The 25,384-nt window shown below is 43.0% G+C and overlaps 1 protein-coding gene across 1 annotated transcript; it reads right to left on the bottom strand.

The window, feature by feature from the left end:
- Nucleotides 1–1,193: 1,193 nt before the first annotated feature.
- On the bottom strand, nucleotides 1,194–2,387 carry LOC127573787 (interferon-inducible GTPase 5-like). Its single transcript, XM_052022292.1, has one exon. It carries the CDS (start codon nucleotides 2,385–2,387, stop codon nucleotides 1,194–1,196), a length of 1,194 nt encoding a protein of 397 aa, XP_051878252.1.
- Between the last annotated feature and the right edge of the window lie 22,997 nt (nucleotides 2,388–25,384).

Raw genomic sequence — 25,384 nt, forward strand, 5'->3', positions numbered from 1 at the left:
AAGAATCTGCACATGTCATGGCTACCAGTGAGTTATTGCACCTCTTGCGCTCTTCCGACCTACCCTCTGTTTTCAGGCCCCAGCTCTGCTGATGTAGCTCTGCTCTGTTGTTTCGTTTTCCTTGAGGCGGGTGGAATTTCCACAGGAAGAACATTGCATTTCTGGCTAGTAAGCTCCGTGATCATCTTATCAATCAGTTATCAATCTGAAATTAATGAAAATCTTGAAATATCCATTGCGTTGTTTCCTTTCTCATTCTTGTTTAGTAAATGTGTTGACGCTGTGCCATTTGGAGCGAAAGGGAATGTGAACTCTGGTTCCAGCTCTCTCCTTTCACGGTCGGAATTTTATAGTTTCCAATTCATCCACTGACATAATTAGTGCTGGGGAGTGAGATCGTTAAAATCCAACTCCGAACATTATGTAACTGTACAGTCCTGAGGCTAGAATATAATTTGGGTCCAGTGAGAAGAACTGGAGATTTCAGTGGGCTCACTATCAGCGCAAGGACAGCCAACACTCAGAATATTGAGCACGATGTACTTGTAGGATGTTTCCAATTCCTCAGTAGTTCATGTGAAGTTCTTCTTTTATCAATGATGTGTAAGCTGTAATGAAAGTTCCCGTCAGCGGAAGAACCAGTGGCGTCAATGGAGGGGAATGGCGACAGAAATCAGCAACTGCTCAAGAAAATTCACGCGATGAAATGGAGGGAAAGCAAGTCAAGTGTGCTCCGAATGCCTGAAGTTCCAAACATGTGAGCCCACCACCTGGCTCACACTGAGTGAAAAACGCACGGTGCCCGGTAATCAAATATAAAAGCTCAATTTTAATTGATGAGCTGAGGCATCATTTAGTATCGGTGGGGGGGGGGGGGGGGGGGGGGGGGGGGGGGGGGGGGGGGGGGGGGGGGGGGGGGGGGCCGGGGGCTGGGTTGCATGTGGAAAATTCCGCGGCCCCATGTGAGGAGAGATAGAGGGAATCTCCCAGTATTCTATTCAACACTATCCGTCAGTTCGTTTGCCGTGATTGCCACGGTTACAACAGCAACTGAGCTTCAAACATAATTAATCAGTTGGGAAATAATTTGGAGTGTCCTGAAAATACAGGAGATGACATTTATCCTGATTTCTTTCTTGAATTTCTAATGATTTATAGGAACTCAATCCGCCGATGTTTTAATGGGAATCATTTCAATCAATTTTGAAAGCAGCCTTCACCACTTTCCGTGCATTCTCCACAAGGTCATTCAGTACATCGTTCAGTAGCTTGTACGTTGCTACAAATGATGATCCTGCTCCAAAAATGCAACCGATGACTGGTATGGCATCAACAGCAACTTCAGCAGCTGAAATACCAGCAGCAGCGCTACCCAAGAGCATTCTCTTCACAAGATCCTCGTTTACTTCACCAATCAAAGGGGTTTTCACTTCTGCTTTTAGAACTTCTATCGGTTTTCCAGTTGTGTCGGCCAGTCTTTGAAGAGAGGCATCATCAAGACGGAGATATTCACGGAATTCTTTTATAGCTTTAACCAGTATTCCAACGTCACAGGCAAAGGACAATCCAGGAATTGGCACAGCCCCAACTGTTCCTGAAACTGTGGCAAATATCCAGATTCGTTTTTTCAGGTGATCTGTTTTCTGTTCCAATATCTTCAAGGTTGTGTTCGGGAGTGTCCTTAAGAAAACATCTTTCTTTATATCGTCAAGGTTATTCAGAAAAGTTTCTTTTAATGCTGGAAAATCAAAGTCCCTCACCTGAAAGCTTGATATCAGCATAACAGTGGATGGTGAAACCCCAGCTAAGTTCAAGCCTTCCACACAGTAATTCTTAATCTTGATAAGTTCTGTCTCTTTATCAGCCAATCTGTCCTCCATTTCAAGAGCATGGAGGTCGTTGTCAATTTGAGATCGCACAAAGTAGAAATTCTTATTCAACCTTTTAATCTCTTTGGCAAGATTTGCATCATTTTCTGTAAATCGACCTCTTGAGATTATGATAAAAAAATCGTATTTTTCAAAATTCATTTTACAAAGGTAATCCTCCACTGGAAATTTTAATGTTCCAACTCCCGGCAGGTCCCAGAAGCAAAGTTCAGGGAAGCTGGGATGTTTGTATTGGATTGGCTCCATTGTGGTTTCCATATTTCCAGTTTCAGCTGCACCCTCATCAGAACCTCGCAGCCCTCTTATAGCGTTGATGAAGGTGGATTTCCCTACACCCGCTTCTCCTGTCACTGCAATGTGAAGCTCGGCACTTTTCAGATTGTGGAACTTTTCCTGGATGAGGGGTGCAACCGCTTCTAGCCCACCCGATCCATAAGCAGACTCAAGTTCCTCGAGTTCTTGCTGATTGAAGAATGTGGAGTTCAAGGACAGATTCATCACCACTCTGTGTAAAGACTGAAGATTTTATGCGATTAACATTTGTTAAACTTCTTCAGCGGAGGTTGAAGGGAAACTATAATAACAGGTTTCTGACAAATCAGAAATCAGTGGAGCGGGAGCTCCCATTTACAAAGACGGGAAGACATATTGAGCTGAAGATGAAAGAAACTTTCACTTAGTAAGGTCATTGATCCCTCTCTTCCCACCCTTCGTTCCTGTTCCAGTGCTCCTGGGTTGTTTTCTACAAATGTATCATGACCTTTGATTAACTTGTGTTCACTTTGTTGTACTAAGAAGGAGCGTGGACTTTTGTTGTGCTTTGTTGTGATAAAGATTAGAATAATAGAAATGAGTATTAGTATTTAATGTCGATTTATCCAATCAGCTTATTCCCATTAGCGATCTCGGGTAGGGGCAGAGAGAGGTGATCTGTGGTTACACTGACGGGGAACCAGAAGCAGACTGTCAGGGGACAAATTCCTGGCAATTTAGTAATTTCCCTTAAACTGTAAAATTGATTCCATTAGGGGCAGTGTATATAATAAAAACAGTAATTCGCTTTTCCCTATTTCTGCATATTATTGATGTGGAAATGAAGCTGTTTCACCTTAGTTTGTTAGCTTAACAACATTTATATAAATATATTATTAAGGATAGATAGTATATTTCTTGTTGACTTCCCAAAATGCATAAGCGGCAAGCAATTTATCAATATCTGACGAGAAGGAAACATCATTCATCCAATGAGTTGGTCAATAATTGATGTGTTTTTGAGTGTGAGCATGGGAAAATTACAAGGGGACAAAGGAAAAGACTGGTGGATTTGCTTAAAATGTCCTTAAAGAAATTCAATATCTGCATTGACTCCTGGGAATCTTTGGCCTAACAGGTGAAGGAGGGTTAGCTTGGCATCGAGAACCGCGGGCCCATGCATAGGGAGCATGCAGAGTCCAGCGTTGGTGTTGAAAGGAGTGCACCACCTCACAATCCACCCTCATACCTGCAATATCGGCCACCCCTGTCCTATTTGTTGGAAGACTCCATGGTTCCGTAATTGACATTACACGGCTGCTCGGACTCACAAAATCGGAGTAAAGAAAGTTATCTTTGATCCTGGCTGACTATATAAGGAGAAGGGAATAGCGGATGATGAAGCAGAGAGATATAGAATCCCACAGGTCAGCAGCGTCTGAATGAAGAAGCCGACTTGTTCATGGGCTGTAAAGACAAACTCCTCCTTCCATTGAGCTCTGGAGTTCCCTTACGTTAGAAAATATGGAGGGCTCATGATCTGATTTCATTGCATATTTACAAGGTGTACAGATTGAAGCAAAATAAACTCAAATAATTCGATATCTATGTCTTTCCTTATCGACCTGCCGAGAAAAGAAACAACTAAATAATTCCGACCAAGCCGATCACCTGTGGCAAAGAAAATCACTGCAGGCCAGCAAGTCTCTCCGTACTCAACATTTTCAGCCGTGTCATTATTCCGGTAACCCCCCAGTGTGCCCTCTTGAGTTCTCATCCTTCCTGTGATGCACAGACCAGAAATGCACGCAGTATTAGATCAGTGGCCTGAGTTACACAGTTCCAGAACGGCCTTCCTGGCTCTCTGATATTACTTTCCAGTTGTTTACCTTTACAAGCTTGAAACAATGGTGACATTTGCGGACCAGAATGCTGGAATAAAACCCCAGAGAAAGTTGTCATTCCAAGTCAAATTCATCAATCACACCATGTCAAATACTAGATGACCAATAACTGTTTGTCCTTGTGAATATAATGAATAGAATGTGCTGTAATGACGTTCCAGATTTTCGTGAGCCTTTACAGGTGTCCTAGATCCAGTAGAGTAGTACTGCACGGTGATTACACCGGGAAGAGGACACAGAGGCCCAACCAACAGGGCCAAGCGACCCAGATTTGAATATGAAGACCCAACGATCAACAGAGCAGGCAACATATGGACGTAACAGATAGGAGCTGGGGAGTAAGTGAGCAATGAACAGAGAGGCCGAAGGATGGAGCAAATTGGGGATTAAATAAACAGGGATATGTGAGCTGGGAGGGCGGTGTGGGTAAGAGAGAAAACACAGAGTCAGTTTGGAAAGCAGATGAGAAGACACTAACCTGGGATCAGAGTCAGCTGGGAACAGAGGGAGGGAGAAACAAAGAGGCTCCTGAAAATGAAGTGATTTGAGAAACCCTTTCCTAGCCTATATCAAAGAGCGGGTAGCAAAGAGAACTGGGAAGAACGTGCTGTCAATGACGGGTAAAAAGGCAAAGATACAAAACCGCAAAGTAACTAATAATTGAGTTCTGAGAGGAGATGGAAAAAATAACAGGTGCACAGGTAGAAACTGAGAGCGGAGCAAAGTGATCTGGAACAGTCAGATTGCAGCAGCTATGAAGAGAAGATTGATGGGAAGCAGAGAGATGACGAGCAGAGCGACACAGAGCAGAATTTTGCAGAGCAGAGAGACAGGCTCCAAAGTGATCCGGAGCAAAGTGAGTGGGAGCAGAATGATCAGGGGCGGGGAGATGGGGAGCAGAGTGATGCGAGCAGCGCGATTGGAAACAGATAGTGAACAGAATGATTCCGAGCAGAGTGATACGTATCAGGATGAAATGTCCATTTACTCACCTGGGAACAAACGTCATAATGAACATAATAAATCAGAAACAGGACTTATTTTAAGGAGAATAGAACTGGAGAGATTCTGAGAGACAAGTTGTTCTCATTTGACAGCAAGTATTTGATTTGCATGACCTATGAAATCCCTTCCAGTTGTTGGACAGGTCAGCGATCGTAGGCTGAGGGGTAAACATGACATGGGGTCTACCTGATGTCAATAATTTAGTGAACCGGCGTCTCATGTGTTTTTTTTCTCTCTGTTAAGTTTTTTCCTAAAATCATAAAAAAAGATATGCACTGCAACCCCTTTATCAACGCTGTTCAATAATTCATTAGAAAATATATCAGCTTAATCAAACATAATTCACATTTTATAAATCCACTTTGTTCTTTCTTAATTCGCCAGCTACTTGAAAATTTTTCCCGGATTATTGCCATCCCTCTTTAACAGTCTCTCATCATTCTTTCTCTGCCTGCATTTGTGTGCAAATCAATCTCAGCTCACTGAAGTTAATACTCTGTCAGTTTCAGAAGTTCGACCATGGATTAACCTCTGCTCTTCTCCACGACTAAACTAATGTTAAGATGTTCACCCTTCCTGCAGTGATACTTGGTTCACTCAGCCCCACTTAAGTCCTCGCACAGGATTTAGGAACGTCTGCTTCCTATCTGGGCTGAGATCTTGCTGGCGACAGACATTCTCCACAACATTTTTCAAAAAATAATCCTCTCCCCCCTTGCTGTTCACAATAGCGTGACCCCAAATCAGAGCTTTAGTAACTAAAGTCCCCCAATGTCACCATACAATTGTTCTTGCACAGTTCTGTCATTTATTTGCAATTTTGCACCTTCCTCCCATCCCACCACACACTTGGTCACTATTTGGAGACCCACATAAACTCCCAATATCACGATCAGACACTTTTTGAAGCTCAGCGCTAACCAAATAGAATTGTCCTTGCCCACTGTCTGTCACTCAGTTGTAGAAACATGAGATTTACGAACAATCAGATAACGGATGGTCGGTGTTTACTATACTTCCTTCGGTTTATCCGATGTGTTTACTTCCATATTGCTGATTCTCCTCGCGGGTACCAATCTCCCGTCGTTTTTGTTCAATCCGTCCTCAACCAGATGTGATCAGTGACTTGAGTCATTTTCCATCCAAATTCCTCTTTATCCTCTGAAGTCCACTCCGCCTGCTTCTGACCTGTGGATAAGACCGCTCCTCTCATTCATATTTAGCTACAAATTCACGTCTCAAACTCTGGCGCTGACAGCATTTAATCCGGCGACCTCATCCCCCTCAGATCAGTGTTAATTTGAACCATTGTTATCTGCAACTCTGGCCGTCACCCCCACAGATGTAAATACAAACAAAGTAACAAATAAATCGGTCTGGCCTTTCATCACCAGTCCAGGCTGGCATGAATCAATATGGGGTCTTGATGTTTCTTGTCCGACAGCCCAATATTTCACACTCATCCTGCATTGTACATTAGCTTCATTCTTTCTTTCTCTGTGATCCTGCTCTAACAGAAACAGTAAGGACTTCATGCGTTTTTCAGCTGACCATCTGAGCCTCTATGGATTCACTTACTTCCTTTGGCACTTAAGGCCAAGCTTGTCCTGATCTAACACCTAAATACCGCAGATGATGAGAAAATGAAATAAGAATAGAAATGCTGGAAACAGAAGGTCATTTACTATCTGTGGAGATAGAAACAGAGTTAATAGCTCCTGTCATTGACCTTCCATCCGAATTGAGAAAAGCTAGAATTAGGAGTTGTCGCAGAGAAAAATGGGAGGAACAGAGTGGTGAGTGATAGAGGAGAAAGCTGATAAATTGAATGGCAGGTGGCAGTAGTACTGACTGAGAGAGGATGGGAAAGACTGGTAAATAAAAGAAATGTCTTGTGAGGGGTATTGGAGAGGACAAGTTTACTGAAATTACTAGCAGAGGAGAGAGAAAAAAATGAAGCACAAGCCTGGAGCGGCTGTTATCTGAAATTATTTAATTCAGTGTCGATTATTTGGGCTGTATTATGCCAGGGCTGAATGTGAAATGTTATTTCTCAATTTTATTTTAGGCCTCATTGCAACACTGCAGAAGCACAAATGGAGGGATGTCAGAGTAGGAGTGGGATGGAGAATTAACGGGAGAGAAAGTTATAAGCCCAGGGGTACCATTGTGGACTTCTATATTTGGTTTTACCAGCTCAGTGGAGCAACTGACCAGCTCTGAATGTGGTCCATGAGATTGGAAGACATGCGCCTGTGACACTGGTTCACCTGGAAGGACTGTTTTCGCACAAGGTGCTGTGAAGCGACAAAGGAAATGGACACACGCCGATATACGGGAAATTGCTGTGAGAAGGTGAGTGGATATTGATGGTGGGGAATGAGAGAAACAGAGACTCATCAAAAATCTACTCGTCAATCCACAGAGCATTAACAAGCCCAAGTATTGCAGCCTTGGTCGAAATTGAACCTAACAGTTGAATTCAGTGGTGAGGTGAAATGCTGATATATTTGAAGTCAGCGAATATCAATGGAATGAAACTTCAAAGGTTGGCATCATAGATCACAGAAAGGAGAATGTTTGTTGCTGTTGAAGGTCAATTATCCCAGACCCAGAACATCACTACAGGAGTCCTCAGGAGAGTGTTCTAAGCCCAAATATCTTTGCCTGCTTCATCAGCAATATTCCTTTCATCACAAGGTCAGAAGTCGGGACGTTCACTGATGATTGCACAATGTTCAAATTTATTTACACCTTCTTAGCAAACGAAGCAGTATTTGTCTGCATGCAGCAAGAACTAGACAATATTCAGGCATGGGCTGCTAAGAGCAAAGTAAAATTCACATGACAGATAGACTTTCTTCCTACCATTTGCATTCAACGAGATTACCATAATCTGTGTCCCAAGCCATCAACATCTCATATGCAATCATTGGAGAGAAACTGAACTGCAATCTGCAATTACTTATTGTGACTAAAAGAACAGGAAAAGTCTGTGTAGAGTGACTCCTCTCCGAACACCCAGGTCCATTCCAGCACATTCAATATGCTAGTCAGGAGCAGGATGCCACTATCCCTGATCAGTGCAACTCCAAAGTTTCTCATAACGTTTGACATCATCCAGGATAAATCATCAGTCTTGATTTGCATCCTCATTCATCACCTAAAACACTCATTCTCTCCAGCACTAGTGCACAGTGGCTGCAGCGTGCATACTCTTAAAAAGGTTACCCACCCAGAACACTCCAAGAGCCCTTTCGAAAGCCATGAGCTGAACGGCCAAGAAGGACAAGGGCAGCAGAAGAAAGGATCACCACCACCTGTAGATTCCACTCCAAGTTGTGCATGCCATTCTAGCTTGGAATGATATTGTCCAATACAGACAAAATCTTCTTGAACTTCTTCTTCACCCTATCCAAAGTCTCCACATATTTCCTGCAATGTGGCGACAATAACTGCACACAATAGTCCAAATGCGGCCGAACCAAAGTTTTATACAGATGCAACATGACTCCTTTGACTCCTATACTTAATCCCCGGCCTATGAAGACGAGAATTACATGCACCTTACTTACCACCCTATCTACTTGTATTGCTATTTTCAGGGATCTCTGGACTTGAACTCCAATATCCTACTGTACATCAGTGTTCCAAAGGGTCATGTCATTTACTATATAGTATCCTCTTACATTTCATCACCCTAACTATAACACCTCACACTTTCCCGGATAAACTCCACCTGCCATTTCCCCGTCCATATCTGCAAATGACCTATATTCTTCTGTTTGCTTTGACAAGATTTTCATTATTCACAACTCCACCAATTGTCGTGTCATCCGCAAACTTACTTATCAACCCATCTGCAGTTTCGTGTATATAACTGTCTGTGGTATATAACAATAGAAGTCCCAGTACTGAACGGTGCAGAACACCACTGTCTTCTGTGGCCAAGCCAATTTTTAATCCAATCTACCAAGTCACCATAGATTCCATAAATCTTAATCTTCTGGATCAGCCAACCAGGACGGACCTTTACAAATGCCTTACTCGAGTCTAAATATACAACACTCACTGCGCTATCCTCATCAGTTGGCTTCGTCACCTGCTCAAAAAACTCAATCAAATTTGTAAGGCATAAACTGTCCCGCACAACGTCGTGATGGCTACCGCTGAAAAACCAATGCTTTTTTTCAAATGTAAGTAAATCCTATCCATAAGAATCCTCCCCAATAGTTGCCGCACCACGGATGGGAGGCTCATTGGCCTGTAATATCCTGGTCATCCCTATTGTCCTTCATAAACAAGGAAACAACAGTGACTAATATCCAGTCCTCTGAGTCGGCCGTAGCTGGAGAGGACACAAAGATACTTATAATGGTCCCAGAAATCTCCTCTCTTGCCTCTCTTTGCAATATGAGATAGATCCCATCAGACCCTGGTTATTTATCCGCCTTAATGTTCTTCATTATGATGCGGAACTCCACTGGTCACAGGCATCTATTCAGAATGACACCCCTCCATCACTAAACCTGTCTTCTATGACAAAGTTATATTTTAATCTAATCAATTTTATGTGCCTTAATCTCCTGGATCGGCTTACTATGAGCTACATTAAAATAAACTCAATCAAATTCGTATTAAATATCCTTCCCAGAGCAAAGCCATGCTGGCAATCTCCAGTGAGTCCACGCATTTCCCAATGCGATCAAATCCTATTCCTGGGAATTTTCTTCAATGATTACCTACCACCAATGTAAGGCTCACTGGCCAAAAAAAATGTTGGATTATTCCTACTGCCTTTCTCACATAAAAGAGCAATATTGGACTATTTTTCAGTCTACTGGGGCCTCACCTCTGGCAAAAGAGAGTGCAAGGATTTCTATCATTGCCCCATCAATCTCTCTTGCCTCTCCCAAAAATATGTTAAAGATCCCATCGGCCATGGAAGCATTTCCACCTTAATGTTCTTGGAGAGATTGAACACATTAACCTTCTTGATATAAACATGGCCGAGAAAATCAACATACCCTTCTGTAATTTTACTGTCCTCCGTGCCATTGTTTGTGAATACTGATGCAAAGTAGACACTTAGTAACTACCCACTTCTTCTGGCTCCAGGTATAAATGTCATCCTATGTCCTTCAGTTGTGCTACCCGTTTCCCAGCAACCCTTTTGTTTTTAGTGCATGTATAAAATGCTTTGGGATTTTCCTTAATCCCATTTGCCAAGGGCATTTTCAGGGTGACTTTAACCACCCCCCACCCCTTGGTTCCATGTTTAAATTCTTTCCTGCTTCTTTTATATTCCTCCTGTCCGATTTCACCTTCCCAGAACCATTACCTTTGCCTTATGTTAGGACTGAATCCTTTAAAAGCAGCACATCCAGGATTATAACATATTGCTTAAAAACTCTCACTTCCTCCTCCACCACCCCACCCCCACACCAGCTATAGCTGACAACTTTGTAAAATATCCCAGCTTGTTGCCAACTCCGCCGACTCTGGACACCATTTCTCCTTACTTGACCCACCTACGTTCATCATGATTCTGAATTGCTGAACTAAATTTCGCATTAACCTTCTCAGCTCAAAGAAATGTTCCCATATTCTCCATTTCCTCGTGTCACTGAAACCCCTCACACCTTGTCATTTTCTGCTGAACGCTCTTTCGCATCCTCCACAAGGAATTGTCATCTATGTCAATGTAGCCGCAATTATACAGGTGTGACCGAATCAGTTTTTTTTTCTTTTGGACATCCACAGTCTCCAGATTTTTCCACTTCGGGTTTCTTGTTTAAAGCTACTAACTTTGTTTACATCAGAGATGTTAAAGCTCAAAAGTATGAGAATCGGATACTAGTTGTTGCCAGTCTGCCAATGAACACAGTGGATAATGCGAGAGAGGATGAACAGCTGGTGGGAGCGGGGTGAGAATCCGCAAGAAAAGAGTGGAGTTTGGAGGTGAAAGGTGCAGCAATAGTAAGAATAGAATTTGTAAAGGATATACTTTATTGGACCTGCCATTTTTAGAAGGGCTGTTTTGAATTGGAAATGCTGCTGGTGGTCATAGTGCGGGCTTTGGTGAACACTGGGCTATGATGAGAAGAGGAACATCAAAAAGGTAAGGACAAGTTAAGACTTTTTTTCATTTTTCCTCAGTCTGTTAGTTTATTAAAGGGACAGAAATGTCAGTCATTTGGAGTGCAGTGTTCCGCCTGTCAGATCTGGGGGGTCAGGGAGCGGTCCAATGTCCCTGATGACAATATTTTCAGGAAATTTCCAGCAGCAGCTTCTCTCAGAATACATGGAACAGCTGAGTGGCAGATAGACACACTCAGAAACATAAAGGGCACAGGGAGTGTTATAGATAGGAGTTTCATGGAGGTGATTACACCAATTGTTTAGTCAGGTAGGTGGGTCAACACACACAAAACGTGCTGGACGAACTCGGCAGGTCAGGTAGCATCTATGGAGGGAAATAAACAGTCTACGTTTCGGGCCGAGACGCTTCATTGGGACTGGAAATGAGGAAGACATAAGCCAGAATAAGAAGGTCGTGGGGGGTGGGGGGGGGGTGGGGTGTGTGGGAACACACGCAGGAAAGTGATAGGTTAGTTCAGGTGATAAGTGAGTCCAGGTGAGATAGCGAAGATAGGTGGTTGGGAGATGGGGGAGATGTAAGAAGCCGAGAGGTGATAGGTAGAAGAAGCTAAGGGCTGAACAAGAGGGAATCCAGTGGAAAAGGGCAGTGGACCATGGAATAAAGGGAAGTGGGGAATAGATGGGCAGGTCATAAGGACGGGGAAAGGGGAAGGAGAATGGTGGAGGAGGCCACAAGAATAATGGAAAGCAAGGGGGAGGAGGGAGAAAAAAGTGGAGAAAAGAAAGGAAAGGGAAGGGTGGGGAGGGGTTAGGGAAGTTAGAGAAATCGATGTTGAGGCCATCAGGTTGGAGGCTACCAGGGCGCAATACGAGGTGTAGTTCCTCCAACCTGCGTCTGGTTTCAACGTGGCAGAAGAGGAGGCCATGGTTAGACATGTCAGTATAGGAGGGGGAAGTGGAATTGAAGTACGTGGCCACCAGGAAATCCTTGCTTTTGCGGCGGATGGAGCGAAGGTGCTCGGTGAAGCGGTGACACAATCTGCGTCGAGTCTCATCGATAAAGAGGAGGCCGCATCGGGAGCACCGGTTGCAATAAATGATATCCAAAATCAAGGATCTCCCGGATACCCCTCTACCTCAACCAACAACCTATCAATACTACCCTAAGTACACCCAATGAAGTCCTGGATGAAGAAATTCCTACTCATCTCATTTTTAAAGAGAAGTCCCCTTAATCTGAGGCTGTGCCCTCGGATCCTAGACTTTCCTATTAATGGAAAGATACTCTCCACGTCTACTCGATCCAGGCCTTTCAATATAAGGTAGGTATAAATGAAATCTCCCCTCATCCTTCTGAACCCAGATCCATCAAATTCTCCTGGTATATGCTTCTTGAATTAGTCTATCCTGAAATGGTGAAAACGGTACGTGATAAGTGCCCATTTATTTAGTTTTGTTTTGTGCTCATCATGCTGCTCACAATATTCCAAATGTGCTCTGACCAACGCCTAACAAAGTTAATGAAGTCCCAAGAAAGCTATCTTTGCTTTTATATTCTAGTCCTCTCGAAATCAATGTTAATATTGCATTTGCCTTCCTTACTAAAGACTAACCCTACAAGTTAACCTCAAGGGAATCTAGAACTAGGACTCCCAAGTCCATTTCCACCTCCGATTTCTGAATTATCTCCCCATTCAGAAAATAGTTTATACCATTATCATTCTTTGCCCACTCTCCTAACCTGTCCACGTCCTCCTGCAGACTCCTGTCGCCGCATACTACCAGTCCCCTCACTTACCTTTGTATTGTCTGCAACCTTGGCCAAAATACCATAAATTCCTTCATGCAGATTGTTAATGTATAGAGTGAGAATTTGCGGTCCCAACTCTGAACCCCGCGGAACTCTACTCGTCACCAGCAGCCATCCTGAATAGGGCTCCTTTATCTCCATTCTCTGCCTTCTGTCAATTAGCCAATCTTCCATCCATGCAAATAACTTGCCTCTAACACCATGGAATATTATCTTGTTTTTCAACCTCTTGTGCAGCATTTTGTGAAAGGCAATATAGGCTGGGTAGTAAAAGGGTTGTAATAATGGGTGATTCATTTCGTGATTTTAAATACCTTAATATTGAGTGGGACAGCCACAGTGCAAAGGGTTTGGATTGAGCAAAATTTGTTAATTGTGTCAATGTTTCCAAAACAATATGTAGATGGCCCTACTAGAGAGAAACATCACTGGATCTTGCATTGGTCAATGAAGCAGGACAAGTGATTGAGGTATCAGTGGGAAAGCATGCTGCGACCAGTGACCATGTTAGTTTAAAAATAGTTATGGGAAAATGATGGGAGTAGTCCCCAAGTTAAAGACCTAAAATGGGGCAAGGCAAATTTTGAAGACGTTGGATGGGAAATGTGATTGATTTGAGAGTCCGTTTGCAGGTAATGGAGTGTCTGGCAAGAGGAAGGCTTCAAAGGTAAGATGGGGAGAGTTCATGTACAGCATGTTCATGTGAGAGTGAGGGCAAGGCTAGAAGGATTAAGGAATCCTGGTTCTTGGGGGATATAGAGGTTCTGCTCAGTGAAACAGAGGCGAGTGACTCCCAGCTGGAATCAAGCGAATCCATCGAGAAGTATAATAGATAAAGTAGTACATTTAAGAGGCAAGTTATGAGAGCCAAAGGAGAACATATGATACCTATGAGAGGTAAAAGTGAACATCAGTGGTTTGATAGTTACTGGAAGGGTTTTGAGAAACAGGATCGACCAGCATTTGAAAAGGCACGGACTGACTAGGGAAAATCAGCATGATTTTGTGCGTGGGTAATCGTCTGTCATAAACTTGATTGAATTCTTTGAAAAAGTGTCCAAGAGGTTTTGCAAGGCCAGGGCAGTAGAGGTTGTCTATATGGTGTTTAGCAAGGCCTTTGATAAGGCATGGTAGCTTAGTCCAGAAGTTTAGTTCACATGGGAAATAGGGTGAGTTAATTCGATGCAATATAATTTGGAGGAAGTAGTCAGAGGGTGGTAGTGGAGGTTTGTTTTTCAGATGAGAGGCCTGTGATCTCCAATGTGCCATCGGAATTGGACCTGTTGTTTGTCATCTCTATTGACCATTTGGATAAGTATGTAGTTGACATGGTTACTAAGTTTGAGTATGACATAAAATTAGCGGTATAGTGGACAGTGAACAGGATTATAATTGCAACGGGATCTGAATCAACTGGGGAAGTGGACCAACGAAAGACAGATGGAATTTAACTCCGACAAGTCGAGACGTTGTTAAATCAGACAGGCTCCAGGAGAGTGTTGTAGAACAGAGAAACCAGTGGGTACAGGGACATGGTTACCTGAAAGTGAAGACACAGGTAGACAGGGCGATGAAGCAGGTGTTTGGCACACTTGCCTTCATCGGTTAGGGAGTTGAGTACAGGGGTTGGGACATTATATTACAAATTGTACAAATCGTTGTGATCCGACACTTGGAGTATCCTGGGCAGATCTGGTCGCCCAGATATACCAAGAATGTCAATAATTTGTTCTTCTCTAAAGCTGCACCTCTGTTCTTTTCCAATTTTAAGCTGGAAATTGTGCAGAATATATTCGCAAGGATTTTGCGGGAACTGGAAGGCTTGAGTTACAAGGAGAGACTGGATAGTTTGGTATTTCTTTCCTGTAGCGAAGAAGGCTGAGGTGTGACCGCATGGAGGTTCATAAAATCAAGAGAGGCATAGGTAAGGTGGATGATTACAGTCTTTTCCGCCCCGTGCAAGGAAGTCGAAAAGTAGAAGGTATAGTTTTAAAGTGAGAGGAAAAAGATTTAAAATGGATCTGAGGGCCAACTTTTTTACACAGTGAATGGTGGGAACATGGAAGTTGTTAGACAAGAGAGTATAACTACGTTTTAAAGACATTTAACCATGTACTTGGAGAGGAAAGGTTCTGAGGAATATGGACCAAACCCAAGCAAATGGGACTAGATCGGATCGCAACTTAGTCGGTATGGACTATTTGGGCTGAAGGACATGATTCCATGCGGTATACCTCTTTTACACTAATGGCAATAATAGATACAAGGTGCAGCTTTAGAGAAGAACAAATGGTTGAGTTACAGCACCAATAATGGAAAACTATCAAAGCTGCGGACGATGAACGGGAAGAAATTAATCCTGCGTCTCTGCAACGAACCGAGTTAAAGGCATCGTCCGATTGTTGTGAGGGCAGGAGGAGGAACTAACGCATGCGCTGACCATCCATCAGGAAAGGAAGAATTCGAAAAGACGCATCAGTAGTTTCAGTGGCAGAGAGGCCTGGTCTATGTTGTGGATGAAGGAAATGTTTCAAGTGTGGGATAGAAAAGTCTGGAAGAGAATTCTGTGGAAGCTGAAAGAAAAGTACGAGTTGAGAGTGAAGAATAATGTGTCCATGAAGGAAAACAACGCACCTTATGCAGATGTGGGAGATCCGCCACGTAAGTTTAGAATGATTAGCAGATATGGGCAGTTGCACAGTGCTCCACATGCGCACAATTGGTCTAGTACCAAACTCCAACATTGAACAATTTTATGGCAAACACGTTGGCTGAAGGTGCATTAAATACAAGTTGGGCCACTGGAGACAGGGTTAGTGTGCATATTAATGAAGTGAGAGAAGGACAGTGTAATATTGCTACAGACTAGATATAAGAAAATGACTTTGTAGTCGATCTGGTCAATCATTGCTTCTGGAAGGACAGTGAAGGACAGTCTGCTCTGTTGGAGGGAGAGAAAAACTGTGAATGTTTTCAGGAACTGGAGCATAAGACCGGAAGACATTAGTAAAAGGAAATCTTAAAAGGAGCCAAGCCATTCTACAGAAGGAGAGGAGAAAGTTGCCCAGAACAAGAATAGTTGCAGGAACTACAGGAAGAAGAGGAAGAGCCTGTGCAAACCCTTCAGTCACATTACAGTTTCCCGAAAGATGCAGCAAAAATTTAGAGATAAAAGTCAATAACTCAGGGCTCAGAGGTTTTACACACTTGGTAACAAGCACAAACGCAATGATTTGACCTTTGGGGAACACGCAAAGTTCATGTAAATATATAATTAATAACACAACGTTAAGCTTGCGTATCACAAATTTTGACGGGAAGATTGCTGCTGTGACAGATTTACTCAGTAGCACGCAAAGTTCAGTAGTAGAAGACAGTACTGAATATCTCCAAGGAAGATTTGTTCGTTCCAAAATCAAAAAATACCTTTAGCTTTAAGAGACAACATCACACATGGACATGTCTGCCACAAAGGAGGGCGGGGGGGGGGGGTGGCGGCTGGGGTGTGGATGAGGGGTAGCAATGTTAAGGACACAGATGCAAGGACTTCACAATTTAAAACAAGACAGCTGATGCTGGGAAACAGAAATAGAAGCAGAACATGCTGGAAACGCTCCGCAGGCCAGTCAACATCTGTGCAAGGTGAAACAGTCAACGTTCTGGAGTTTGGTCCCTTCATTCTGGCCTGTGAGATTTTCCAACATTTGCTACTTTTATATCAGTTTTGAACGTCGTCGTGAGGAAAACGGGAAAACATGACAACACCAAGATATCATTAGTTACAAAGGATAATGGCATGGCCTTGCCGTGAATCACACAAAAAAAAACACGTTTACGGGACTGGTGGTAATGACGTCTAAATTGACAGACGAATTTGTACGTAAATTGGTTTCAGCTTGCATGTTTCAACTTCACAATTCCCCATGAATTCTCATCGCTATTTGAAGAGATTATCACCAAGCTGTAGAGAATGTCAGCGCAAACATCCCGCCAGTTAAATAAATTTAGAGCCACGTGAACCATAAGAAAGAGACTTGACGAATCAGGTGATGGTGAAGAATTACACATGGGTAGGAAAGTTGGAACCGCAGTATGGTGGATCGAATTGTGCCATGGACAAAACCAGTCGAAAGGTTTGTGCTGTAACACTGTCCAGAATGGTACACTGGTCTAACATCAATCAGAAGAAACTACATGAACGTCAAAAAGGATTGGACGGTGTAAAGTGGGTTCCAGAGCATGGTGATCTGCCAACAACCGGAACAAAAACCAACAGCAGCACCAGACAATTACAAGGCATTAAGTTAATGCTCCGTTTGTATTTAGTAATGAAACTCACACATAGAATGGACAAATGCCTTCCCCTATACCTGATGGGATGTTGACAAAAGAAGAATCACTATTTTGCCCTGAGAGAGTACGTCAACCGGAATTAACTCTGCGTGGATTCTCCAGAAGGAGGGCAAATTAAACCTGGCACTTTCTATCAGCGAGATAAAGAATTGTTAGTTCAGTTTAGAGGGAAAGTGGGATATTTTGTGCAACCACAAAAATATAAGAACACAGGATCTTGGAGCAGGAATTGGTCTTTCGGCCTTACATTATGCAATTTGACATAATCAAGACTCATCGTCTACTTAACTCTACTTCCTGCACTATCCTCATATTTCTGGATTCCTCTGTTATCTAGAAATTTATCAAATTCTTCTTTGAATGAAGATGCACTGTCTGGAGGGATGATAATTCCAAAGAATCATCACCCTCGAAATGAATACAATTCTTCTCATCTCAGTCCCAAATGTCAATCCCCATATTTTGAGAATGCCCTTGGGTTCTATCCTCCTCAGTCAGAGGAACATCCTTCTCATGTCTATGGTGTTACGCCTTGTAATAATTTCGTTCAGTCCAATGATGTCACCTCTCATCCAGAAATTAGTATGTGTTCAGCTGACTCACAATTCTCTTCATATCACAGATCCCTATCCCAGGAACTGCGCTGGTGAAACTTCACTGCAATCCCTCTGCAGCAATAATATCACTTATTTGGTAAAGAGAACCAAACTGTACACAACTTTCCAGGGTGTTCTCAGCAAGGATATTCACAATTGCTGTAAGCAATTTCTACTCTTATAAATGCAACAGTGAAATCTTTCACAATGAGAAGCCGTTTGCAGTATGCACCGAACAGTTTAATTTTTACCAACTGAAGCAATGTGGACGGGATGCAAAACACATCAACAATGAGAGTGAAGGAAAGACACGAACGTTGCTGCATCTGATCAAGTGCCTCATCTACGTTCGAAGAATGTGTTGGCAAATCCTGTTCTGAAATTGATCTTTTGCTCATGAATGATGATCTTTTTGTTCTTGATTCATTAAAGAATGAAATTTTTGCTTGGTCTTGATGTCACAACCTGCATTGCAAGAAATACAGACTCTCTCTCTCTCTCTCTCTCTCTCTCTCTCTCTGTGTGTGTGTGTGTTTGTTTGTTTGTGTGTGTGAGTGAGAGAGAGAGAGAGAGAGAGAGAGAGAGAGAGAGAGAGAGAGAGAGAGAACCGGGAAGTTCTGATATAAACATATAAGCTGGAAATGATGGTTATTTGAAATTGAATTCAGGGCTAAGTTCTGAATCTGTAATGATTCAAGGTGGCAGATGCTCTACCTTTACTTGGACTAATGCTGGCTTTCATTGAAAGAGTGCAAGAGGGTAAGGACATCAGGGTGTGAGAAAGAGTCAGGTATTTGGAAGCCCAGGGTCACCCTTGGAACCTGGAAGGTATTGTGTAAAGTGTTCCTCTGAAATGCCCTTCGGTTTCAGGACACTGTCCTGTTATGAATCAAATTCCAAATTCTCCCTTTGGGAAATGACGTCTGATGACTTGCTTAAGTGCGGTTGGTTAGGCCAAGAAGACGCTAGAGAGACACCTGAGGACCATGTTGCACTTATTTGAGCAGAGAGTAGTTTGGCGAAGTGGCGTGATTCATTTTCGAACGGGATACACAAGCGCTAACTGGATTTGGGGATCCTTTCTTTAGAAAAAGACAAACAATAATTGAAGCCATTCTTTTCATCTCCTTAGCCACTTCCCCGAGTGAGTGGAGTTGAGGTGAATGTTTTTTTTCACGTTACCTTCAATAGTCAATTGATGGCACAAACCTCGACTCTGACAGTGCTTCAGTGTTCAATTTAATACTGAACAAGCCGTTCACTTGACACGCTCCACGCACTGGAAGGGTCAGAAATCTGGAGACAGCACAAGGGAAAAAATTGTTCACTTTCTCCTTCTTTGATGGCATATTTAATCAGAAAAAATATTCCTTCGCAGAATCAAATCTTAGAATCGTTCGAGCACGGAAAGTGGCCATTCAACCCATCGAGTTCATGCTATCTCTGTAGGACAATCTCGTCCGTCCCAGTCCCCGCTCATTCCTCACAGCCTTGTAAATTATTGTCCCTCCACCGATCCCAAACTGGTCGAAAGCCTGGACTGATTTTGTTCCTACCCCAAAAGGCAGTGAGTTACAGATCATTGCTACTTAAAGGGTCACAAAGTTTTTTTTTCTCAAATCCCTTTGGTAATTCTTGCCCGTCACTTTAAATGCATGAACCCCAGTCATTGAATCATTCCCCGATGCATTTTCTTCCCCCTACCTCTCCTCTCAAAGCTCACTGCAATCCAGACCGCCTCTGTGTAATCTGCTCTCAAGGTTTGCCCGAAGATGACCAACCCTATTTTCTCTAGTCTAAATCTTGGAGATGAAGTCTCTCAACCCCATACCTCATCAGACAACTGACTCCATCTGGAGCACATTACATCTGGGGACATTGGGCGGGCATTTCTACAGATTCTGGACCTGTGATCAGATTTTCATCTCTGCTTCATCCCGTAACACTGACAGATTGTTAGTCATCCCACTTTCATCTTTCGTCTCTTCCTACAGTTTGGTTTATTGTATGAGAAGACTTAATCTTCACAGTCTGGTTCAAACCTCTACAGAACAGAGTTAGATCATACGTTGCATACCATCAGTAAAAACAATTCTACGTCACCTACTGGAGAACGAGGGGCAGTGGTAATTCGGCTTTGTAGCCAGCGTCTGTCTTCATGGAGGTAAGCTCAACGCCTCTATCACAGTCTCGCTATTTAAACTCTAAAACCACAAGCATACGTGACAGTAGAGTATGTGAACAGTGAAGCAAACTATTTCCCATCACGCAGCACTATCAAGTAGCAGAAAGCGAAGTTATGAAGAAGCGCAAAGCGAGCTAATATATTTACACAGGACATTTCTTGAGACCACATCGATTGCTGCTGATTGCAGATGATGCTCATCCAGACACTTCTGCATTTATGCTGAATTTTCCCTTATCTGAGCAAGCTCGCAATGGTCACATAGTAAGAACACTCCTTTTCCACTGACAGCAGAATTAGCAACTTACCTTATGAGCATAACTGCAGCTTTCAGTTCTCCAGACAGCGGGAGCAATATCTCAGCAGCAACCTGACAACCCTCAACACTTACCATTATTCCTCCGCTTTCAATGAGATTACGTCTCTTTCTGCTAAATTTCAGTAAATACAATCTTAGTCTCTCCTCGTTGCATCAATGATTTGGATGATGGAATAAATGGTTGTGTGGCTAAGTTTGCGGATGACACCAAGATAAGTGGAGGAGTAGGGAGCATAGAGGAAATAGAAAGAATGCAGAGGGACCTAGACAGTTTAGGAGAATGGGCAAGAAAATGGCAGATGAGATTCAATGTTGAGAAATGTGCAGTTGTACACTTTGGAAGTAGAAATAAGCGGGTAGATTATTATCTAGAAGGAGAGAAGATTGATAGTGCGGTAGTACAAAGGGACTTGGGGGTACTTATACAAGATACCTTAAAAGTTAACCACCAGGTTGGATCGGTGGTTAAGAAAGCGAATGCTATGTTGGCATTCATCTCGAGAGGTATAGTGTATAAAAGTAAGGAAGTGTTGATGAGGCTCTACGGGGCGCTAGTGAGGCCTCATTTGGAATACTGTGCGCAGTTTTGGGCCCCGCATCTTAGGAAGGATGTGCTGACGTTGGAGAGGGTTCAGAGGAGATTTACGAGAATGATTCCAGGAATGAAAGGGCTTAAGTACGATGAGCGTTTGTCGGCTCTTGGACTGTACTCGCTGGAGTACAGAAGGATGAGAGGGGACCTCGTAGCGACATTTAAAATGTTGACAGGTAAGGATAGAGTAGATGTGGCTAGGCTGTTTCCCTTGGTGGGCGTGTCCAGGACCAGAGGGCACAATCTTAGAATTAGAGGGTACAGTTTCAAGACAGAGATGAGGAGAAGTTTCTTTACCCAGAGGGTGGTGAAATTCTGGAACTCCTTGCCACGCACAGCAGTGGAGGCCAGATCAGTGGGGGTGTTCAAGGAGGAGATAGACAGATATCTAAATAGTCAGGGTATCAAGGGATATGGGGATAAGGCTGGCAAATGGGATTAGAATAGTTTTTTTTTCTCTCTCTCTTTTTTTCCCACCCCATTTCTTTTTCCCTTTTCCTTGGAGCAGACTCGATGGGCCGAATGGCCTGCTTCTGCTCCCTTATCTTGTGATCTTGTGATCCTATGAATTCACCTTATGAATCTCAATTGTCTGTCTCTGAGCCAAGAATCATAGAGGTCGTAAATGAACTCAGCGCTCTTCATTAAGCCCTGTGTAATTGCAGCAAAACTCCTTGCACTTGAATTTAACTCACTCACAATAAGGGTCCACCTACCAGTTATTTCCTCAATTGCCTCCAGCACCTGCACATGAAGCTCTTGTGATTCAGATACAAGGACAAAGCATCTTTGAATATCAACATTTCAAAAAACTTCACCGTTAACTATATTACATTTTTGTATTCTAAATAACAAAGTGAATGATTGACCTTTTCTCATGTTACATTCCAGTTTCCGAGCTCTTCGCCCCAGGAGTTGTGGATGTGTGTGTGTGTGTGTTGGGGGGGGGGGGGGATTTTGTTTCCGTTGATTACAGTGAGGAGGTGGCAAGATTGAATACAAGAGGATTTGTAGTACTTCTGGCCTCCACAAGGTGCAGTCAGAAGTCAACTGCGCATTGTTACTCATACATGATCCCCTCAGAATGCCGAGCTCCACATGCTTAGTAAGCATTTCAGTTCCCTTAATATCTATGAGGTTATTCATCATGACAAGAGGTTCCATGGGGTCAAAGCCATGTTTCATGGGAGATCATCTGACTCCTTCGTTGATAAGGAGGCTGCATTGCCAGACATCTTTAGCAGAGAGGATTGAGCAGGTGGGTGGAACCACTGCTTACATGATGTCTGATATTTATATCATTTCCACAACAGCAAATGAGCGTCAGTACAATGACAGTCATGGCACCAGAAGGGTAACGATAGGCGATGCTATTGGTCTGCCCAAGCTAGGATCCTATCAGTCCGGAGTTCATTGCAGTCCACGCTCAGCACTTAAAACACAACAGCATCTTCGGCTCAGGATATCCAGCCGAACACGATGTCAATTTAAATTGAACATCACTCTGCAAATGGCCTATTTCCCAACACTCCCTGTCTGTTTATGTTACTGTCCAAGCGGCTTTTAAATGTTGCTACGGTATCTATTTCTACCTCTTCCCCTGGAAGGGCGTTCCAGGCACCCACCACTGTCTGTGTTAAAAAATGCCTCGTAAATCTGCTTTAAATTGTCACCTCTCGCATTAAAGTTGCACCCTCTACTACTTGACATTTTCACCCTGGGAAAAATACGTGCCTATCTACACTATATTTTCCTCTCGTTATTTTATACACGTCCACCAGGTCGCCCGTCAGCCTCCATCGCTCCAGAGAAAACAATACAAGGTTGTGGAAGCCCTGTTGCTGACCATCGCTCGATCTCTCAGTTCTCCAGGCAAAAGGAGAAACCCTTCCCAGAATTCTACAGCTTTCAGTGCAATCTCCTCTTATTCTAAATTCCAGTGAATATGCGTTCACTCTCTCCTCATTGGACAAATCACCCATCATATTAAGCCACCCATGAAGCTTAATTTTCTGCCTGGAATCCTAGGTTGTGCTACTGAGTTATGGAGGCCTGAAATGAACATATTGCTCGAGTAATGGTTTCACAAAACCCTTTTCCGTTGTAGCAAATCCTCTCTACACTTAGGAATCCTAATGAAGGGTCTCGACCCGAAACGTTGACTGTTTATTTCCCTCCATAAATGCTGCTTGACCAGCTAAGTTCTCCCAGCATTATGTGTGTGTTGCTTCAGATTCCAGAAATTGCATAATCTCTTGCAGCTTCTTGCTGATCCACTGTTTTTGAGTAACTATTGATCAAAGTTGGGCCCAATCTTGGCTCTCATGCTTCAGAATTGGTGCCAGAGAAGTGGACGACACCCAACATCGCATCCTTGTTTGAAAAGACAGGAAGGCTGTCTGGAGGAACTAGAGGAATTACATGTCTGTGCTGACCATCAGGGACCAATTTATATTGCTTTAAATTCAGCTGTAGCAAAAGTATTATACTGTAGGTTCAACCTAAACCAAATAATAAAAAGGATGAATTATTCAGGGCTTCAATATGGAGTTGCTAAGGGAAGTTCGTGTCTGTTAACTTGTTTGAATTCCTTGAGTACATAATAGGGAGGGTCAATGAGGGCGATGCATCTGATGTAGTTCACATTGATTTTAGCAAAGCTTTAACACAGCCATCAGCTCTTGAAGGTCAAGGCTCATGAGATCCAAGGGAGAATCGCAAAGTCGTTTAATCTGTACGACCTTCTGCACATCGGTCCTGTGCTGGTTGTAAATGAGTTCCCAGACTCATCCTACATTCCAACACTAGGTCCGTAGCCCTGCAAGTCATAGCAGATCAAGTACACACCCTGGTACTGGTTAAATATGATGTAAGTTTCTGCCTCTCACGCCCTTTCATATGCTGAGTTCCAGAGTCCCATTAGATTTTGCGGAGCGTCTTCCCTCCAATTATTCCATCAATTACTTTATATCCCTGCCTCGTGGTTTGTAACGCCTCTGCACAATACGCCCTTTCGATTTACTCTCCAGGCCCCTCATAATTATATGCAATTAAATCAACTCCCCCCATCCCCCCCCCCGTCTCCTCTTTTCTCAAAGAAACGTTCCAGTTTCTCTAATCTTTACTCACAATAAAAGCTTCCAGTCCAAGAAATATCCACTCCCTTGTAACTTATCAGTGAAGTTGCATGTTTCCTCTAATGTAGTAAACAGAACTGTCCAGAGCTCACGTTCTCAAAGAACATCATCGAGTCAAAGAGTCATGCAGTGCAAAGGCAGACCCTTTATCCCATCATGTCCATACTGACAACCAGTAACAAATCCATATTAAGCCCATTTACCAGTATTTGGTCCCTAGCCTTCCTTGCCTTGGTAATTCAAGTGCTCGTCAATGCTCTTCTAAAAGGCTTTGGGTGCACATACTTCCATCACCTACTCAGGCAGTGTGATCCAAATTCCAAATGGTTTCTTGGTGGGAAAATATCTTCCTCATATCCCCTTTAAAACTCGTCGCCCTAAACATCCAGTTTATGCCACCACTCCAGTGCTATCACATCCTTCCCATATTGTGGTGCCCAGAACAGCACACAGTAGTCCAGCTGTTGCCAAACCAATGTTTTATTAAGCTATAACATGTTCTCTCTGCTCTTTTTTTTCTGTGCCCCAACTACTGAAAGCAAGTATCCCATATGCTTTCATCACCACATTAACTACCTCTGCTGCCAGCCCCAGGGATCTTTGGACATGTCCACCAAGGTTCCTCTATTCCTCAATACTCCCTCGCAATCTACCATTCATTGCCTTTGCCATGTACTTATCAGTACTCTGAAGTAAATCATCTTGATGTTATCAGGATAAATTACATCTGTCATTTATCTGCCCATTTTACCAAATAATCATTATCCTCTTGTAACTTAAATATACACATCTCACTGTAACAACACCTCCAATGTTCATGTCAGTTGCAAACTTACTGAACATATTTACTACATTCATATCCAAATACTTAATGTACTGTATAAAAAAGCAGAGGTCACAGCGATGTTTCCTATGATACGCCAATGGTCAAAAGCTTCCAAACACAAAAACAAGCCTCCACCATATCCTTCCATATTCTAATACCAAGCCAATGTTGGATGCTAACTTGCCTTGGATCCCATGGACTCGAACCTTTTGGACAAGTCTTCCTTATGAGCCCTCGGCAAAGGCCTCGGTGAAGTCTATTTCGACCACTTCAACATCACCGCCCTCGTTAACGCATATTGTTACCACTTCCAAAACGTCAATGAAATTGGTCAAACAGGATCTCCCCCAGACAAAATAATGCTGACTGGCTTTGATTACTCCCTGCAGTTCCATGTGTAGAGTAATCCTATCG

This window comes from Pristis pectinata, chromosome 8 (genome assembly GCF_009764475.1).
Source record: "Pristis pectinata isolate sPriPec2 chromosome 8, sPriPec2.1.pri, whole genome shotgun sequence".
In the NCBI taxonomy this organism is placed as follows: domain Eukaryota; kingdom Metazoa; phylum Chordata; class Chondrichthyes; order Rhinopristiformes; family Pristidae; genus Pristis; species Pristis pectinata.